The sequence below is a fragment of the Centrocercus urophasianus genome, unplaced genomic scaffold, assembly GCF_019232065.1.
Source record: "Centrocercus urophasianus isolate 14NV4802_14NV808 unplaced genomic scaffold, USGS_Curo_1.0 seq_29, whole genome shotgun sequence".
NCBI classification, from domain to species: Eukaryota; Metazoa; Chordata; class Aves; order Galliformes; family Phasianidae; genus Centrocercus; species Centrocercus urophasianus.
In genome coordinates, this window is record NW_024884855.1 from 10,245,525 (window position 1) to 10,260,736 (window position 15,212).

Here is a 15,212-nt window from a genome sequence, read left to right on the forward strand (position 1 = left end):
GGCTGTCCAGGGGTTCCTGTAGCCTCTTTGCCTGTATCACCCCAGTAAAGGGTCAGTGGGGGCTCTTCCTTCATCCTGGGGCTGCAGGGGTGTGTTGGGTTGAGGTGTTTTAGCACACGCTGATTTCCTGCCAAGGGTGTATTTTTAGCACTGATAACTGAGAAGTTTGAGCGAAACTGGAAAGTAAGTGCGGCTCGAGACACACAAAAAAAAGCTCTGATAGAGATGCTGGGTGAAGAGGAAGGCGGGGGGCAGAGGAAGAAGAAGATGAGTCGCAGATGAAAGCCGCTCGGGTTGAGCGCAAACAGCGCTGGGTGAGGAAGTGGGGGGGGAAGGGGGGGGGGGACAGATGTGATGCTGGCCCTTCTGAAGGCTCTTTCCTACAGCTGGTGCCCTATGGAAGGGGGCTCTCCCCGCAGCCCCCTGCAGCCTTCCCACGCGGCCGTCCGCCTGCAGCTCTTCACACCTCCCTGCCAACAGCCGGCTCACACCTTCCCTCCTGACCCCGAGCCTGGGAAAAGCCCTTCCCGAGGTGTTAAACCCCAATAGAGCCTTTTGGGGAAGGGGAAAGAGGAGATGAGCCCAGCTCGGTGGGTCTGTACCCGTGAGAACAGAGAGAACGGCCACACAGAGACACAGAGAGCAGGACGGGGGTCAGCCCAAAGCTGCTTTATTGGTGACGGCGGCAGCGAAGGGGTTCACGTCCCTGAGAACGCGCTGCCCACGCCGGTTCCCCACCCCACAGCTATCGCCTTTAGACACATCCTACTTACAAAAAGCACAGAGTGATGTTCCAGATACTGGAACATATAAATTAAGGTAAGTGATAGTTACAAGACATTGCCATTTTTTTTCCTTTTTTTTTTTTTCCTCTTTTTCTTCCTCTTTCTTGAACAGATTATCAGAAGGCCGTTTGTCTTTTTCTTCTTTTCCGATCCACAGAAAACGTATAAAAAGCATCTTAAAATCTACATAATTCTCCATGTTGTGGTTTCTTGTTTTTCCTTTTTTTTTTTTTTTTTTATTATTTTTTTTTTCCTCCTTTTTATAAAAAGGCACAGTAAAAAAAATACTGGCACAATAACATATGTACAACACACCCATTATGGGCCATTTTCACTCAGCTTTGGGTTGGAAATGCTCAGCTCCGGCTCTACCCCGTGATCCTCCCCATAAGGGGACACAGAAAGGGATATGGGGGACATGGAGTCCCCCACTCTCCTTGCACTGGGTTACATCCATCCTTGGCTCACGGCAAACACTGAGCCCAGGCAGCATTTCCCAAACTGGTTTTGCTCTGGCTGTACCTGGCAACGTGGGAACCCACTCTTGGATTGGCCAGCAGAGCCATGGGCCAATACATGGCAGTGCTTGGGGGGAAGAGTTGGGAGCACCTGTGTTTTTAGGGTGCCCATCATACTCCCATTGCACCAAAGAGCAATGCCAGGCTGGGAACCAACACATACACACAAGTATCCCAGATGCTCCAGCAACCCCAGCAGCACCCACTTGGAGGAAGATGCTCCGGCCCCATAGATTGGGAGGGGACACCCACAGGGCTCCCCCAAATGCTATGTGCCAGGATGTGGGGTGCCCCAGGAGGAGACAGCGGGGAGGCACAGCAGCACTGTGCACACACAGCTCCGGAAAAGCCCTCCTCCCTCTTCTCCCTGTATTTATAGAAAGTCTTTAAATTGGTCTCTATAAATAGTGCATAGATTTACGCCGCTGAAAACATTTCAGCAGGATGTTGGGGGCTCCGGGGAATGGTGCGAATGCTGGCACCGGGCTTCGCATTTGCTGTGGCCGTGGAGGAATGAGACTGTTGTAAAATTGTGACCCTGACCAAGGAGCCGGAGCCTCGATGCTGAGACTTGGGGGCTAGGAAAGAGGAAGGGGGTAGAGCCAGGGGGGGGGGGGGAAGGGGGGAGAGGGGCAAACACACCAAAAACAAACCAACATCTGGGAGGAAATCAAGAAAAGCTAGGCGGGGGGATGCAGAGCTGCACTCCCCACGCATGGCGCGGGGCTGCCGGCGGGCAGGGGCTCACCCCGTGCCCTGGGGTTAAGTGCTCAGGACCCGTCCCCACTCGCCATCCCCAGGCAGGGCAGGGTGGGCAGGGGACAAAGGGCCGCACAGCAGCCTTCAGTACACATACACACACACACACTGTGCAATACCACAGCAACGAGGTCCATCTGGAGGACCGACACACCTGCACGCACGCAGGTCCCAAACGCCCGTCGGATACCGGGGAGATTCGGGACGAGGTTGGGAGGGGACACGTGTCTCCTAGTACACCACGTTGGAGGGGCACCACGGCGTGTCGGGGTACAGCAGGCAGTGCACAGAGCGAAACCTGAGGAGGAGAAGGGGGATGCTGAGCACGCGGTGGCGACGGCCACACGGCGGCACAGCCCAAGGGAGCTCCTGCTGGGGAGGAGCGGGATGGGACCCCCCCCCCCATCTCACCTGGATGGGTCCTCCTCCACGGAGAAGGCTCCCTTCATGTGGATGGAGTTGCGCTTGTTTTCGAACATGCCGTAGCTTAGTGTCACCTGGGGGAACAACACAGGGGGTCAAGCAGCCATGGGGATCAATTGAGAGCTGCAAAATTCACCCCTGGTCCTGCTGCTGGGGAGGCTGAGGGGACTTTCCCTCTCCACTGACTGTTTAAAAGCACATCTATCATACCATAGCTGGGATACCCACTTTGCTCGACAAGAATAAGGTGACCTCTCCAAAGGGAACCCATCCAACAAACCTTGGATGTAATCCTTGCTGTAGGGCACTTGGCTGGGGGACGTGCGCTGAGTAACCCAGACCAGAGCTCAGCCCAGACCACCCCAGCTCAGATGGGGCCTTGCTCCAGGTTCCCAAAATCCCATTGCATGCCCAATTCCCAATGGGTAAAACCATACAAAGGTGCTGTCCATCCCAACCTCTCCATCCATCCCAGGGTTACCTGCTTGTGGATCTCTGTCTTGGGCACCTGGTGGAGGTTCTCCAAGTGAGAGTGGAAGAGGTTGCTGCGGATGAGCTTCACACCCAGCACAGACTCGATGATGTAGCCAATGGTGCAGTCGTCAGGCAGGCGGATCTTCTCTGCAGTGCTCATGAAGTGGCCCCCACTGTGGGGAGACAAAAGGAGCTGCAGAGGAGCAAAGCCCAGGGGAATGTGGGCACCCCATGGAGTCCAGGCTCTGACTAAAAAGCAATTAAGTTTGGGGGAATGGAGGTGCTTCCCAGCTTGTTTTCAAGCCCCTGCAGAAAACCCCATCAAGGCAAAGAGAGCAAAATGGTAGGACTTGTTCAAACGTCCCTAAAGGTGTTGTCGCTCTTCTGTGCCCCGTTGGAACCATGCTGAGTCCCCATGGAAGAGCAATGCCAACACTCTTACCTGGCCCAAGGGCTCATCTTCAGCGCCAGCCCTCGGCTGATACAAAACCCTGCTCCTCCCGTGGCAAACCAGAAATGCACAGGGTGCTGCGAGAGAGGGGAGCAAAGGCAATGAGACCACCTCTTGCTGAAGCAAAGCCCAGCCCAAATTAAGCCCAACCTCCCTCCAATGCCATGGTGTGATGATGCCTGGTGATCCCCCCATCACGTGCCCCTCTCACCATCTTGTTCTCGCTGATCCTCTCCGTGGCCTGGATGGGTCTGTCCAGGCTGGGCTTCCCAATGTAGATGTCCTGTGTGTGGGGATAGCTGGAGAGCAGCTTCACCAGCGTCCTCACGTTCACGTAGTTGTCATCATCCACGTGGCAGAACCACCTGTGGCATCAGCACAACCGTGTCCCATCAGGCTGGGGCAGCTCCCTGCCCCTGCATGGGCTGCCCTGACCCCGTAATGAATTGCGGCCCCAAATAATGCAAACCCTATGATGAATTACAGCCCCCAAAAATGCAACCCATGATGAATTACAGCCATGACCCCCTCCAGGCAGACCCAGGCACTCCTTACTTTCTCCCAGACTCGATGAACTTGTCATACTCCACAGCCATCTTGCAGGACAGGGCCTGACGGCTGTGCGCAGCTGAGCAGTTGGTGTTGATGACATTTCCTGAGGGAAGAGACGGTGGGTTAAAGCCCAGTGCTGGAGTATCCTGCTCCCTCAAATGTGGATGCCTCACTGTGCGCACCCCAGGTGCAATGGGAGGGATCCCAAGGGCATCTGTGGCACCCAGTGGTCTCTGTGCCACGTTGTTTTGGAAAAAGGACAAATTTGGGGGAAAACTATGAGGTAAGGCATAGGGATGCAGATGGAAAGGGGTTGAGCCATGCACAAAGGCTACATACAACCCCCCCTGCATCACCGTGGGTGATGTGCCCCAGCCACCCTGAGTGCAAGGGCAGGGGATGGATGGAGAGGCAGGAGGGGATGTTTGTGGCCCGGCTTCTCCACCCAGGATGTGACAGCCAAAACCTCGCTCTGTTCCCACTGCTTTTTCCCACAGCGGCCACCTGTTATTTGCTTGCCCAGCTCAAAGGGAATTGCTTCCCGGCCTGAAAAGGAGTCATTTGCATGGGGAGAATAGGCTGAGCTGACCCCAACCCCGGGGAGCGGTTGCCAGCTCCACGTCCCCATAAAACCCCGTGTCTACACTGCAGCATTTCGACTTTCTTCTTTTTTTTTTTTTTTTGGCGTTCCCCTGGTCGGGGGTGCTGGGCAGGACTCCAGCACAGCCCCAGGCACCGCGCACTCAGCCCATTCACACAAAGGGACTCACGTGCTTGCTTCTTCAGCTCCTCATCCTCCCCATCCGTGAAGATGAAGGTCTGAAAGAAAAGACGAGGCACCTTTGAGGACCAAAGGGCTGAGACAGCAGGGCTCTGGCCACGTCCCAACATCCTCATGATGAGTAAGTTCTCCCTCCTGGCTAAAGCCCAGCAACCCCCATGATGCTCTCAGTCTTGGATGAAGACTGCAAAGCACAGCCCCTTCCCAGCACATCCCACAAGGAAGCAGCTGCAGGGAGCATCCCACCAGCACCCCCCATGTGAGATCTGGGGATAGCACAGGGCAGGCGCAGCCAACAGTTCCATCCAAGCCAGGACTTCAGACCTCATCTGGAACAACCAACATGCACAGATGGCAATGCCAAAGCAGCTGGCCAGGTGTGTTTGCCCTCATCCCCACCTGTGTCAACAGCCCCAGCCACCTGCACAATCATAGAATGGTTAGAAGGGACCCTTAAGATCATCTAGTTCCAACCCCCCGCTATAAGCAGGGACACTTCCCTCTCATACAGGTTGCTCACAGCCCCATCCAGCCTGGCCTTGAACTGCCTCCAGGTAGGGGGCACCCACAACCTCCCCGGGCAACACTTGCAGGGTGCTGGCACCCACTGACAGCCCCATGGAGGTCACTGTCTCCTGTTACCATAGGTGCCCACTGACAGGAGGTCACTGTCTCCTGTTACCCACTGCCTGCCCGGCTGCACTCCTCTATTTACACAGCTAATTCCTGGCATATGTCACCCAGGAAAGGAGGGGCTGGGGGCTGCTGTCTGCCCTGCATTTGGAGAAGGGCGAGAAGCAGAGAATAGGGGAGCAGGAAAGGCATCGCGATCAATCAGCGCACGGCAAACAAAGCTGGAGGAGAGGAACCACAACCAGCTGCCAAGCGCTATTACAAACCAGACGTGCACAAAAGGGCAGAAGAAGAAAGACAAAAGGGCTGGGGGGGAAGGCAGGAGGTGGTGGGAGGGGGGACACGGGATGATGAATTCCAAGCGAGCTGGAAACTCAGTGCCACCCCGCAGGCAGCCGGCCCCAGCGGCGTGTGGGGGTTTTGTGGGTTAGGAGGGGAGGGAGCGGGGTCTGCACAATAGCGGGTGCGGGGCTGACTTTACTCAGCAGAGCAGAGTTAAGCAGGCAGCGGTGGTCATTAGCATACAGCTGCGCTGGTTAACCCAGCGGAGGGGAGAGCTGGGAGCTGCTGAAGGGGGGCACGGGGCTGCAAGTGACCCTCAGGGGGCTTGAAAATGGAAGAGTTAAAGTGGGAAGGCAAATTCTCACAAATGCACTGCCACGCGCCTGCTGGGCATCCCTGGGTTTGGGGAGAGAAAGGCCAGCCCTGAATCCATCAGCATGGCCTCGAGCAAAGGGTTTCAGTGTGGGATGGGGACATGAACCCACCAGCAAGGGGCTGTGGAACAGGAAGGGCTCCAAGGGATGCACGCACCCCGAGGTGCTGGGGCTGGAACATCCCCCCAGCACCCACAGCCTCTGAGACAGAACACGTTTGCTGCATTAGATCAGAAGCACCATCTGTGCCACTGCACAGCTCCAAAAATAACCCTGCAGAGCACTCCTCTATAAATAGGCTGTGGGGACCATTGCTTATTGCTCACCTTCACCAAGTTCTCACCCAAACGAAGCATCTTCCTCCCAGCCTCTCCCCTGCACATCCCCGCAGGGTTCCCCATGCTGGTGGCGCCTTGGGGACATGGTTGGGCACACAGCCCTGTTGCAAGGAAGGTTCCTCACCTCCTGCTGCCAGGACCCAGCCAAGAATTTCAATTAAAGCCAAGCTAGTGACAGCGTTTCTCATTTTTTTTTTTTTCATTGATTTGTCTGCATTTGTTATAGACAAGTTGCGACCTTCCTGCACAGCTCCTGGACCAGGAGCTGTCAGTAGGGCTGGAAGAGGGATCAGAGCATCCCCATATGATGGGGAAGAAGCCCCATTCTGACAGCAGTGGGACCTGGCCCTACAGCCCAAGGATAGGGAAGAAGTCACAGGTGGGACACGATTACTGAGCTCAAGGGCTGTGCTGGCCCCTGCTTGGCTGAGACTGAGTGAAAAACATGGCCAGAGCTGCACAGCACAGCACCCCACCCCAGAACAGGATGAGTGCTATTGCAATGAGCACCCTCAGCATCCCCACCCCACAGCACAGCACACAGAGCCACAACACTGACCCACAAGTAAGATGGGACGCTGCAGCCCTAAGTCAACACCACCTCTAGGCCCACGCCATCCCCATTCCCCACTACAGTGCTGAACAGGTCCAAGACCTCTCACATTCCCACACAGTTAATTTCTTCAGGGGAGCAGAGGGGAGGAAGGGCCCGCTGGCGGCACACTGCCTGCCCACAGCCCCTGCCCCGGGACTCACAGGAAACCTCATTGTTCTCAAAAGTGCAACTTCAAGAAACACAGGATGCCAAAGCCCCACCAAACAATAGCTGCCCCCGCTGCGCCCAGCCCTGCACAGAGGTACCCCAAGGGTCCCTGCAGCCGGGGGAATGCGTCAGCCCCAATCTGTGAGCACAGGGCTGGAGTCCCCCAGCCGCCGCCACCTCTCCCCTGGGGACAGTGTTTCTTTAGGTTTTGCCACCCTCCCCTCCGTTTCTCCTTTCGCAGTGACTCATTTCCCCTCTGCTGGGTGAGCTCGCGGGTTTGCTCTGAGCTGCGCAGAGCATCCTATGGGTCAGGCAGAGCTGAGGGCAGGCAGCCTTCCTCTTTACGCCACATTGCACAGCGCTCCAGAAGGGCTGGCAAAGGTGACACATCACACCCACGCCACCTTCCCCCTCTGCAAAAGGGGAACCTCAGCCCCATGACCCCATAGCACACCAACCCTGCACCCTCCCCACATCTCACTTCCCTGGGCTAGGAGCACTCCAGCCCCCGCCAGGGGGGCTCTTCCACCTCTTTTTCCCCCCAGAGGAGGGGGGGTTGAGAGCAGCACAGCAGTACTGTCCCTATCACCAACTCTGTGTCCAGATGGGCTCTGGGCTGGCACTGGGATTGCAGGGCACAGTCCTGCAGAGCACCATGCTGGCAAGAAGCTAAGGGCCCTTCCTCCCCTCGGCTCCTCACAGTAAGGAGGAAGAATCCTCCACTGTAATTTTAAATGCTATAATTTTTTAATAACCTCCGTGCAAACAATGAGCTCATTGTGCAGCCAGGGTCCCCCGCCCTCCAGCCTGGCGCTACACGCACGCCACACTCTTATTGACAAGGATGGCAGCATCGTTATGGGCGGGCAATTAACGGCCCAGACAGTGCCTGTGGCCCTGCTCAAACCTCCCCCTAAAGAAAAATCCACAGGGGGCTGCAAAGGGAGGAATGCACACACATGAACTGAGCTCAGCTGTGCTCAGCACACCCCAGGACTGGGGGCACCGAGCAGGACCAGGTTTGGCACTACCACCACCCCACCCCAACAGGCACCTAAGTGGGACACGTGCGCTTCTCCCCCAGGATGGGAACTGCGGCCAAGGTGCTAGAGAAATCTGGGCTCCACCACCGGAGGAGCGTGCTGTCTGGAAGGCAAATGCATTCCTCTGTGCCGGGAGCAGAAATTTTTCAAAGCCCGCAATTATCGCGCATTGCTGGGGGAAGCGAGCTGCTCCCACGCAGGTGGGATGGGATTTTGCAACGTGATGCCAGCCCTGCCTTGGCTCCCCGTGGGCAACATGGCGTGTGCCGAGCGCCCGCTGCCCTGTGTGCCCCAGGACTGGGATGTTTCTTAAGCAATTCTGCTAAGGCAGGAAACAGTGGGTTTGGATGGTTTTCTGGATGGTTTTTTGGATGTTTTTTTGGGTGGTTTGGGCTCGCTGGCTCCAGGATTTCTGCATGATGGCCACTTTCCTCCCTCTTCTCTTTCAAGTGCAGTTTCCCCAGGCTGCACACCAACATCCTAAGGATACAGTACTGAGACAACTAGGAATGCCCCCCAGAGCAAGGACGGGAAAAGCCCCATAACTCTTCCCCAGGGCTGCCTGTCCTCAGCCTTGGCTGCATTGCACAGAGCACTGAGCAGGGAACGGGGTTCTGCCCTCTGCGCAGAGAGAAGCAGGAAGGAGAAGGGGTGCCCGCTGCCCTGAGAGCACTGCGGTGCAATGGGCCAGAGCACAGGAAACGGGGCCTATTGTAGGCAGAACAAAGGGCGGCCGGGAGGAACACAATAGCTATTCCCCCAATCTGCCAGGGGCAGGCTGGAGGTACCTGCCAGATTTAATCCCTTCTTGCAAAGGAGGAGGTTTGGAGGGCGAGAGAGATGCTGCATCAGGGAAGGAACTTCCCCTCAGCACACCCGAAGTGAGACGGGCTTGACTCAGAGCCAGAGAGACGTTGGAGCCCACCACAAACCACAGGGCACAAACACCCATCCCCAGCCGGGTGGTGATGCAGGAGGGATGGGGAGGAGCCGCACTGCTCCGACACCAAAACACGTCTCCAAATCTGAAGGAGCCCAGGGTGGACCCAAGCCTGGAGGAGCCCCATAGATTCCCAAAGGCAGAGGTTGGGGGCAGTGCAGGAAGCACAGAGCCGACAACAGCAGCACGGGATGCCCCCGCAGGAGCTGGCGGTGCCGCCGGCTCTCACAGCCCCTCGTCCTCAAGTGCCACACAAGGGCCATCACTCAGCGCGCGGCTGTCGGGCGGGCACCTCACGGGCTGCAGCCCCCCTGGCTTCGTGGCCCTCATCTCTAGGCAACCTGACCTGAACACGGCCGGCTCCGGCTCCCCCGTTCCCATGGAAAGTGCCACACAAGAGGCTGCGAAGCCTTTTCTCTGCGCCGGGAGAAAAGGGGCTTTGTTAGCGTGCCCAGGGGGACAGCGTGAGAGCCGAGGCGCGGGGCTCTGGGAATCCAAACGGACAAACGGAGCAAAACAAAGCAAAAAAAAGAAAACAAAAAACCAGAAGAAAGCCGGAGCTCACTGGAGGGGGGGACGGGGGGCGAGAAGAGCAGCCATTCCCAGGATCAACTGTAGGTGCTCAAAGAGCGTTCGCTCCCCCCCCCCCCCCCCCACAGCACTCCACCCCCTTCGCAGTGACAGCGGAGCATAATAGAGGTTTCCATTAAATAACCGCACCAGGGAGGGAGGCAGAGCCGCTGCCAAACCCCGAGCAGAAAGAGGGAAAAGATCCCCAGCGGATAAAACACGGTAAAATACATTAAAGGGAAAACAATCTGCGGTGCTCGGGGCGGCCGGCAGGGCCCGACGCAGCCGAGGAAGGAGGCAGGGACCCGTCGGTCCCAACCGCCGCCACTTCGGGCTTCCGACAAACAGCGAAGAGCTTGAGCTCCGGGGCAGGAGGAAACACGTGAAGACAGTCGGATGGGGAGGTTAGGACCGGGCTTCACTGGCTCGGGAAGCTGCCTACGGCTAGGAAAAGTGTCTCAAGAGCAGATGGCCAGGCACATTTCCTAAGGAAATGCTTTTTTTTTCCCTTTCTTGTAAGTTTGGTTCCAATACTTGAAGGACAGCGAAAGTGTCAGCCCGTGCAGACGGCGGGGTGCCGGGGAGGCTGGGCTGGAGCCGGAGCCCCCAGTGCTGCCCAGCTCCTGGCACGGCCCTAGGGGAGAGGGGGGAAAGAAATGGGGGGAGGGGGGAACGGCCCTGCACCGTGCCTCAGTTTCCCCAGCGGAAAGCAGCTTAAGGAGAAGAACCCTCCGCGGGAGCTCAGAGCTTTTTGGGTCTGACCGCTCAGTGAGGGGCGGCCAAGCTCCTCCCGTCGCTCCCCCTTCCCGAAGCCAACACTCATCTCTCCCCTTCCCGAAAGCCACCAACCCGACCTCGGAACCCCCCGGTAACCCGGAGGGGCGCGCAAAGAGGAGGCTGGCAGCGGCGCGGACCCGCTGGCACCTGCCGGGCGCGACCTTACCATGTCGCGGTTGCGGGAGATCCAGGTGTCGAGCAGCAGCTCCAGCCGCGCTTTGTGGAACTTTTTGGTGGTTTTGACGGCGATGAAGACGTCGCGGGGGGAGATGTCCTCGGCTGGCGGCCGCGGGGGGCTCGGCGGGGCGGCGGGCAGCTCGCGGCGTGCCCGGCTCAGCCGCCCAAAGTAGTCGGCGAAGCTGCGGAGGCCCGGAGCCCCCTGCCCCGCCGGCCGGGCAGCCCCCAGGCTCTGCAGCGCCCGCTGAGCCCCGCCGGCTTCTCCCCGAGCCAGCCCCGGCCTGCCCGGCGGCTCCACCATGAGTACCAGCAGGCAGGTGAACATGGAGCCCACGAGGGACAGGAGCAGCTTCCTCCCGCAGCTCTTCAGCATCCTCCTCCTCCTCGCTGCCACCTCCACCGCCCTGCCCGGCCCCGCTCCGCGCCGCCACCGACCGCCTTCCGTCCGCACCTCCGCCGTCCCCCGCCGCGCCGCCGCCGCCGCCTTTAAACTGCCCCCGCCCCGCCCGGGGAGGGACCGGCGCCGGCACCGCCTCCACGCGTGGCCGCGGGGCGTGGGCAGAGCCCCATCCCCATCTCTCCCTCCCCATCTCTCCATCCCCATCCGCATCCTCATCCCCATCCTCATTCCCATCTCCATCCTCATTCCCATCCCCAGCCCCTCTCACTGCCTGCCCCGCTCCAGCTGCTCCCTGCCCATGGGTCATGTCCTGTGTGGATCCCCCCCCATGTCCCTTTCTGGTAGGTGGGTGCTGCCCACTTCCCTTGCCATCCCTCTGAGGTGTGGGGTGGGAGCACCGTGATCCCCACTTGCAGGTGAGCAGAATTTCCCTAAGCCTCACACACAGCTGTGTCCAGCAGAGCTGTGCTCAGCCTGACAACATCCAGGCTGGCTTAAAAAATAATAATAAAAAAAAAGAAAAAAACAAGCGGCACTTCTCTTGCTTCCACCAAGTGCCAGGTTCAGAAGGAAGCCCGACACCCCCTGCTTGAGCAGATCTGGCTGACCCCTAAGCCATGTGCTATGTGCCATGTGATGGGCAGCCCCACGATGCAGGCTGAAAATGAACCCTGTCTAGGTGCTCCCACGGCTGCTTGCAGTGGCAATGATGCTGTGCTTATGATGCTGTGTTCCCAGAGAGAAGTAGGGGCTGAAGGGGAATGCTGGGCTGAGAGCTGCTCCAGGCTCTTGCGCCACCAACCTGCTCTATTACTGACACCAACAGCAGGGCCTCTTTTCCCTCTTATCCCAGGCTTGGGGTTTTCTCTCTTAGCGTGTGTGCTGAAGGGAGGCAGATTTGGGTTTGGGCCTGGGCTGCTTTGCAATGCCATAATCAGGGGCTGCTGCATTTTTGGGCAGGGCTCTTGTCCAACTCGCATTTTTCCTGCTGTCACGTGTTCCATTCATCTCTGGCACTGCATAAACAATGCTATAATACCAGGCAGGACGAAGCAGGGAGGCTGCTTCCTCAGGCAAGCCCCAGCATTGGCCTTCCCCTGCTTTTGGGATATGTATCACCCTGCTCAGCTCTCTAACACTGTACCCGTGGCCAAAAGTGCTGCGGAAGACTGTAGGCACAGCTTTGGAGTTGTATGGCACTGCCTGTGGCTGAGGAGGGACACGTCCTGCCAAAGAAGTGTCCCATAATAAAGGGAAGGAAAAAAAAATAAATAAATAAGCAGTTGGACCCTACAAACACAGGAACCAAATCCCACACTTGCCACTTCCCACTGTTGCTGAAGCCCAGCCTTTGAGCCTGTTTTCTTTTCCTCGTCTCCTTTTGTCTCCAACCCGATGGCACAGCAACTGCAGCTCGAGAGGCAGCTGAAAAGCCCGAGCAGCAAAACCCTGAGCAAAGAAAGAGCGCCTTTCTCCAGGAGCCAAAAGGGGAGGACACGCACTTGTCCCCCGACAGCTGCTCACAGCCCCGGGGTGGCTGGGGACACGCGCCGCGGGCAGATGTTGGGGTCCCGGTCGGTGCCATGGGGTGGGCGACAATGTGGGCTCTGTGCACCCAGAACACTGAGCCAGGGGCTGAAAGCCACCGTGCCGCTGGCATAAGGGTCCCCTGGGGCCAGTCCTTATCTCATTCCTGGGCTGGCATGCTGCAGTGCTGGAGGAAGGCTTTCTTTTGTTGGCACTGCCCCGCTGGAGCGCAGCTCCCTGGGGATCAGCTGTGTCCCTACAGGTTTCCTATCCCGGCACCTGGCCTCCTTGATCAGCCCTCATGTCTGCAGCACTGGGATGATGGGATGAGTGGTACCCAAAGGGACAGGGTGATGGGGTGCAGAGATGAGAGGTCCCCATGGGAGCCCCGCTGTGCGGTTCCAAGCTGAGCAGTCAGGCAGCAGGCAGAGGCACCACACCAGCTCTGTCCCACTGCAAATTAACCCCACCAAAACCCCACATTGATTTTCCCTGGCTGCATTCACCCCGCACCAACCCAGGGCAGGGGCTGGTGTGGGCCATCTCTCTTTCAGGCACATCATGGGATTAGGTTTCTTTAAATTGGTTTAAACCCACTGCATCACCTCCCCTGCCGCAGCCTGACCCCGGTGCTCGATAGGTGGTCCCTAAGAGGCTCACAGCTCCTTGGGGATGTTAAAAGGGGTAAATAAATGCCCCATAATAAAGTGCTCAGGTCATCGGGGAGATGCACAGCACTGGAGCTGTGGATTGCTTTGAGATTGTATCGAAAAAAGGGGTTAAAAGATTTGTTGGACACAGACTTCACCACGATCATGGTGTTGTGGGAATTCAACGGAGCTTGGCCCCATGCATTGGGATGTGCAATGGAGGAGGAGGGTGGCTGGGAGCCACGTTGCTGCTGCCCACCCCATTCCCCACCTTTTTTTTTTTTTTTTTTTTTCTTTTTTCTTTCTGGGATTTTCTGACAGCACAAAAGAGACTTTGCATCAATTACTGGTAGGAAGCCGGCAGCGTCCCACAGCAGAGTTCTGTGCTGCCAGCCTGGGTTTGGTTAACTTCCCATTGTGTGCACCAGGGAATGGGCAGTGCTATTCAGACCCAAGGCAGGAGTCATTTTTTGTTCACGTATTGGGGTTTCCTAACTCCTCTGTGAACATAAAATCTCCCCACCCCACTGTAGGGCAGTGCCATTGGTGAATGCTGAGCTGTCCCCATCTCTACCATTGGCGGCCCCCAACCTGTGGGTGCTGAGCTGTCTCTGTCTCCATCCCTGGCTGTCCCCAACCTCCTCCAGCTCCAAAGACCCAATCTGAACCCCACGACCCCTCTGCAGCCCCAGACCCAAAGGCTTCTCCCTTACCCCTCGGGTCCCCTCGGGTTTTGGGGACAGGGCGATGCGCTCAGGGAGTGCTGAGATCCCGTGGGGCCGGGGTCTATAGAAATGCAAAGCGTTATTATTTCCCTGGGCTGAAGCAGAGGCCTGAGAAAGGTTGAGTGAGAGAGGCAGCAAGCGGGGAACAGCGGGGGATTTAGATCCTGAAAGAGAGAGGGGGAAAAAGCGGGCGAAGAGCCCCATTGTGTGACGGGCAGGGGGGGTCACGAGTGAGTTAAACTGGTTAATGTATTGGAGCAGCTTCCTCCGAGCTGCTGGGGGAAAGCAGAGCCCTGCAACAAAAGGCTGGGGGAGCATTCTTGTGGGGAAAGTGGGCTCTCTTTAAAAGGATTTGATTTCTTTTCTGTCAGTTGAATGGAATTTGGTGGTGACTCCTTCAGGTCTAAGAATTTCGGGCTTTGGTGGTGGCGGGAGGGGACGGTCCCCCCCCCTCATCTCCATCCCACATTCTTCTCCCACCAGAGCCATTTCCAACCCCACTGCCCCCAGATCAAGGCCCCATTGCTGGGAAGGGTTTGAGGACTCATGGACACACTGGAAGAAAGGCGGGGGCACAGGAGGGTGGACAGCATAGCTCCTCATGCTCACCGTTCAGCTGGGCTGAGGGGAGATGAAATGGGGGGCACTCGCTGGGTCAGAGCCCCTCCTGGGGCTCCATGGCCAGGGTGTAAGGTGTGCTTTCCTTGGGGGAATAGATTTGCTGTTTAAAATAATGGTGAATAGGCATGGAAGGGAGAGTGCACTGAGGATGAACAGACAGACAGACAGACAGACAGAGCTCCCAGCTCACACCAGTGCTGGTACCTCAGAACTCCCCAGATGGATGCATGGTGCTGGGGTTTCTGTCCCTAAGGCAGCAGGTCCAGAGCTGTCCTTCCCCTCCATCTCCACACCTACCCCAGTAAATCCCCAGATCTCCCCCTCCCAGATTCCCTCGTGATGGACAGGGTGCCATTCTCTCCTCCCTGCTCACAGCCACCTGCACCTCCAGGTCCCCCAAACCTGATGGCGCAGAAGGATCCAGGATCCTTTTGGCTCCTTGCCCCAAGCATAAACACCTCTGCTGCTCCCCAGGGAAACCAGGGCTGCCTCAGAGCTCCTGCATTCACACACATCAAATATGTGTCACCAAGGCTATTTCCAATCCCCAGGGTACGTGGTTTCTCTGCGGGCTCCCACAGCTCCTTGGCTTCTCCATCACCCCGTTGCCGAGCACTCTGCAACATTCACCCATCACTTTCCCTGCCTT

The 15,212-nt window shown here is 57.5% G+C and overlaps 1 protein-coding gene across 1 annotated transcript; it reads right to left on the reverse strand.

Annotated features, from left to right (window-relative positions):
* Positions 1-653: 653 nt before the first annotated feature.
* LFNG (LFNG O-fucosylpeptide 3-beta-N-acetylglucosaminyltransferase) lies at positions 654-11,063 on the reverse strand. The gene is made up of 8 exons (XM_042828044.1): positions 10,630-11,063; positions 4,733-4,781; positions 3,966-4,065; positions 3,622-3,775; positions 3,402-3,487; positions 2,967-3,132; positions 2,474-2,559; positions 654-2,360 (listed from the first exon to the last, which is right to left on the reverse strand). The coding sequence occupies exons 1-8, from the start codon at positions 11,011-11,013 to the stop codon at positions 2,294-2,296; spliced, it is 1,092 nt and encodes a 363-aa protein (XP_042683978.1). The 5' UTR covers positions 11,014-11,063; the 3' UTR covers positions 654-2,293.
* Between the last annotated feature and the right edge of the window lie 4,149 nt (positions 11,064-15,212).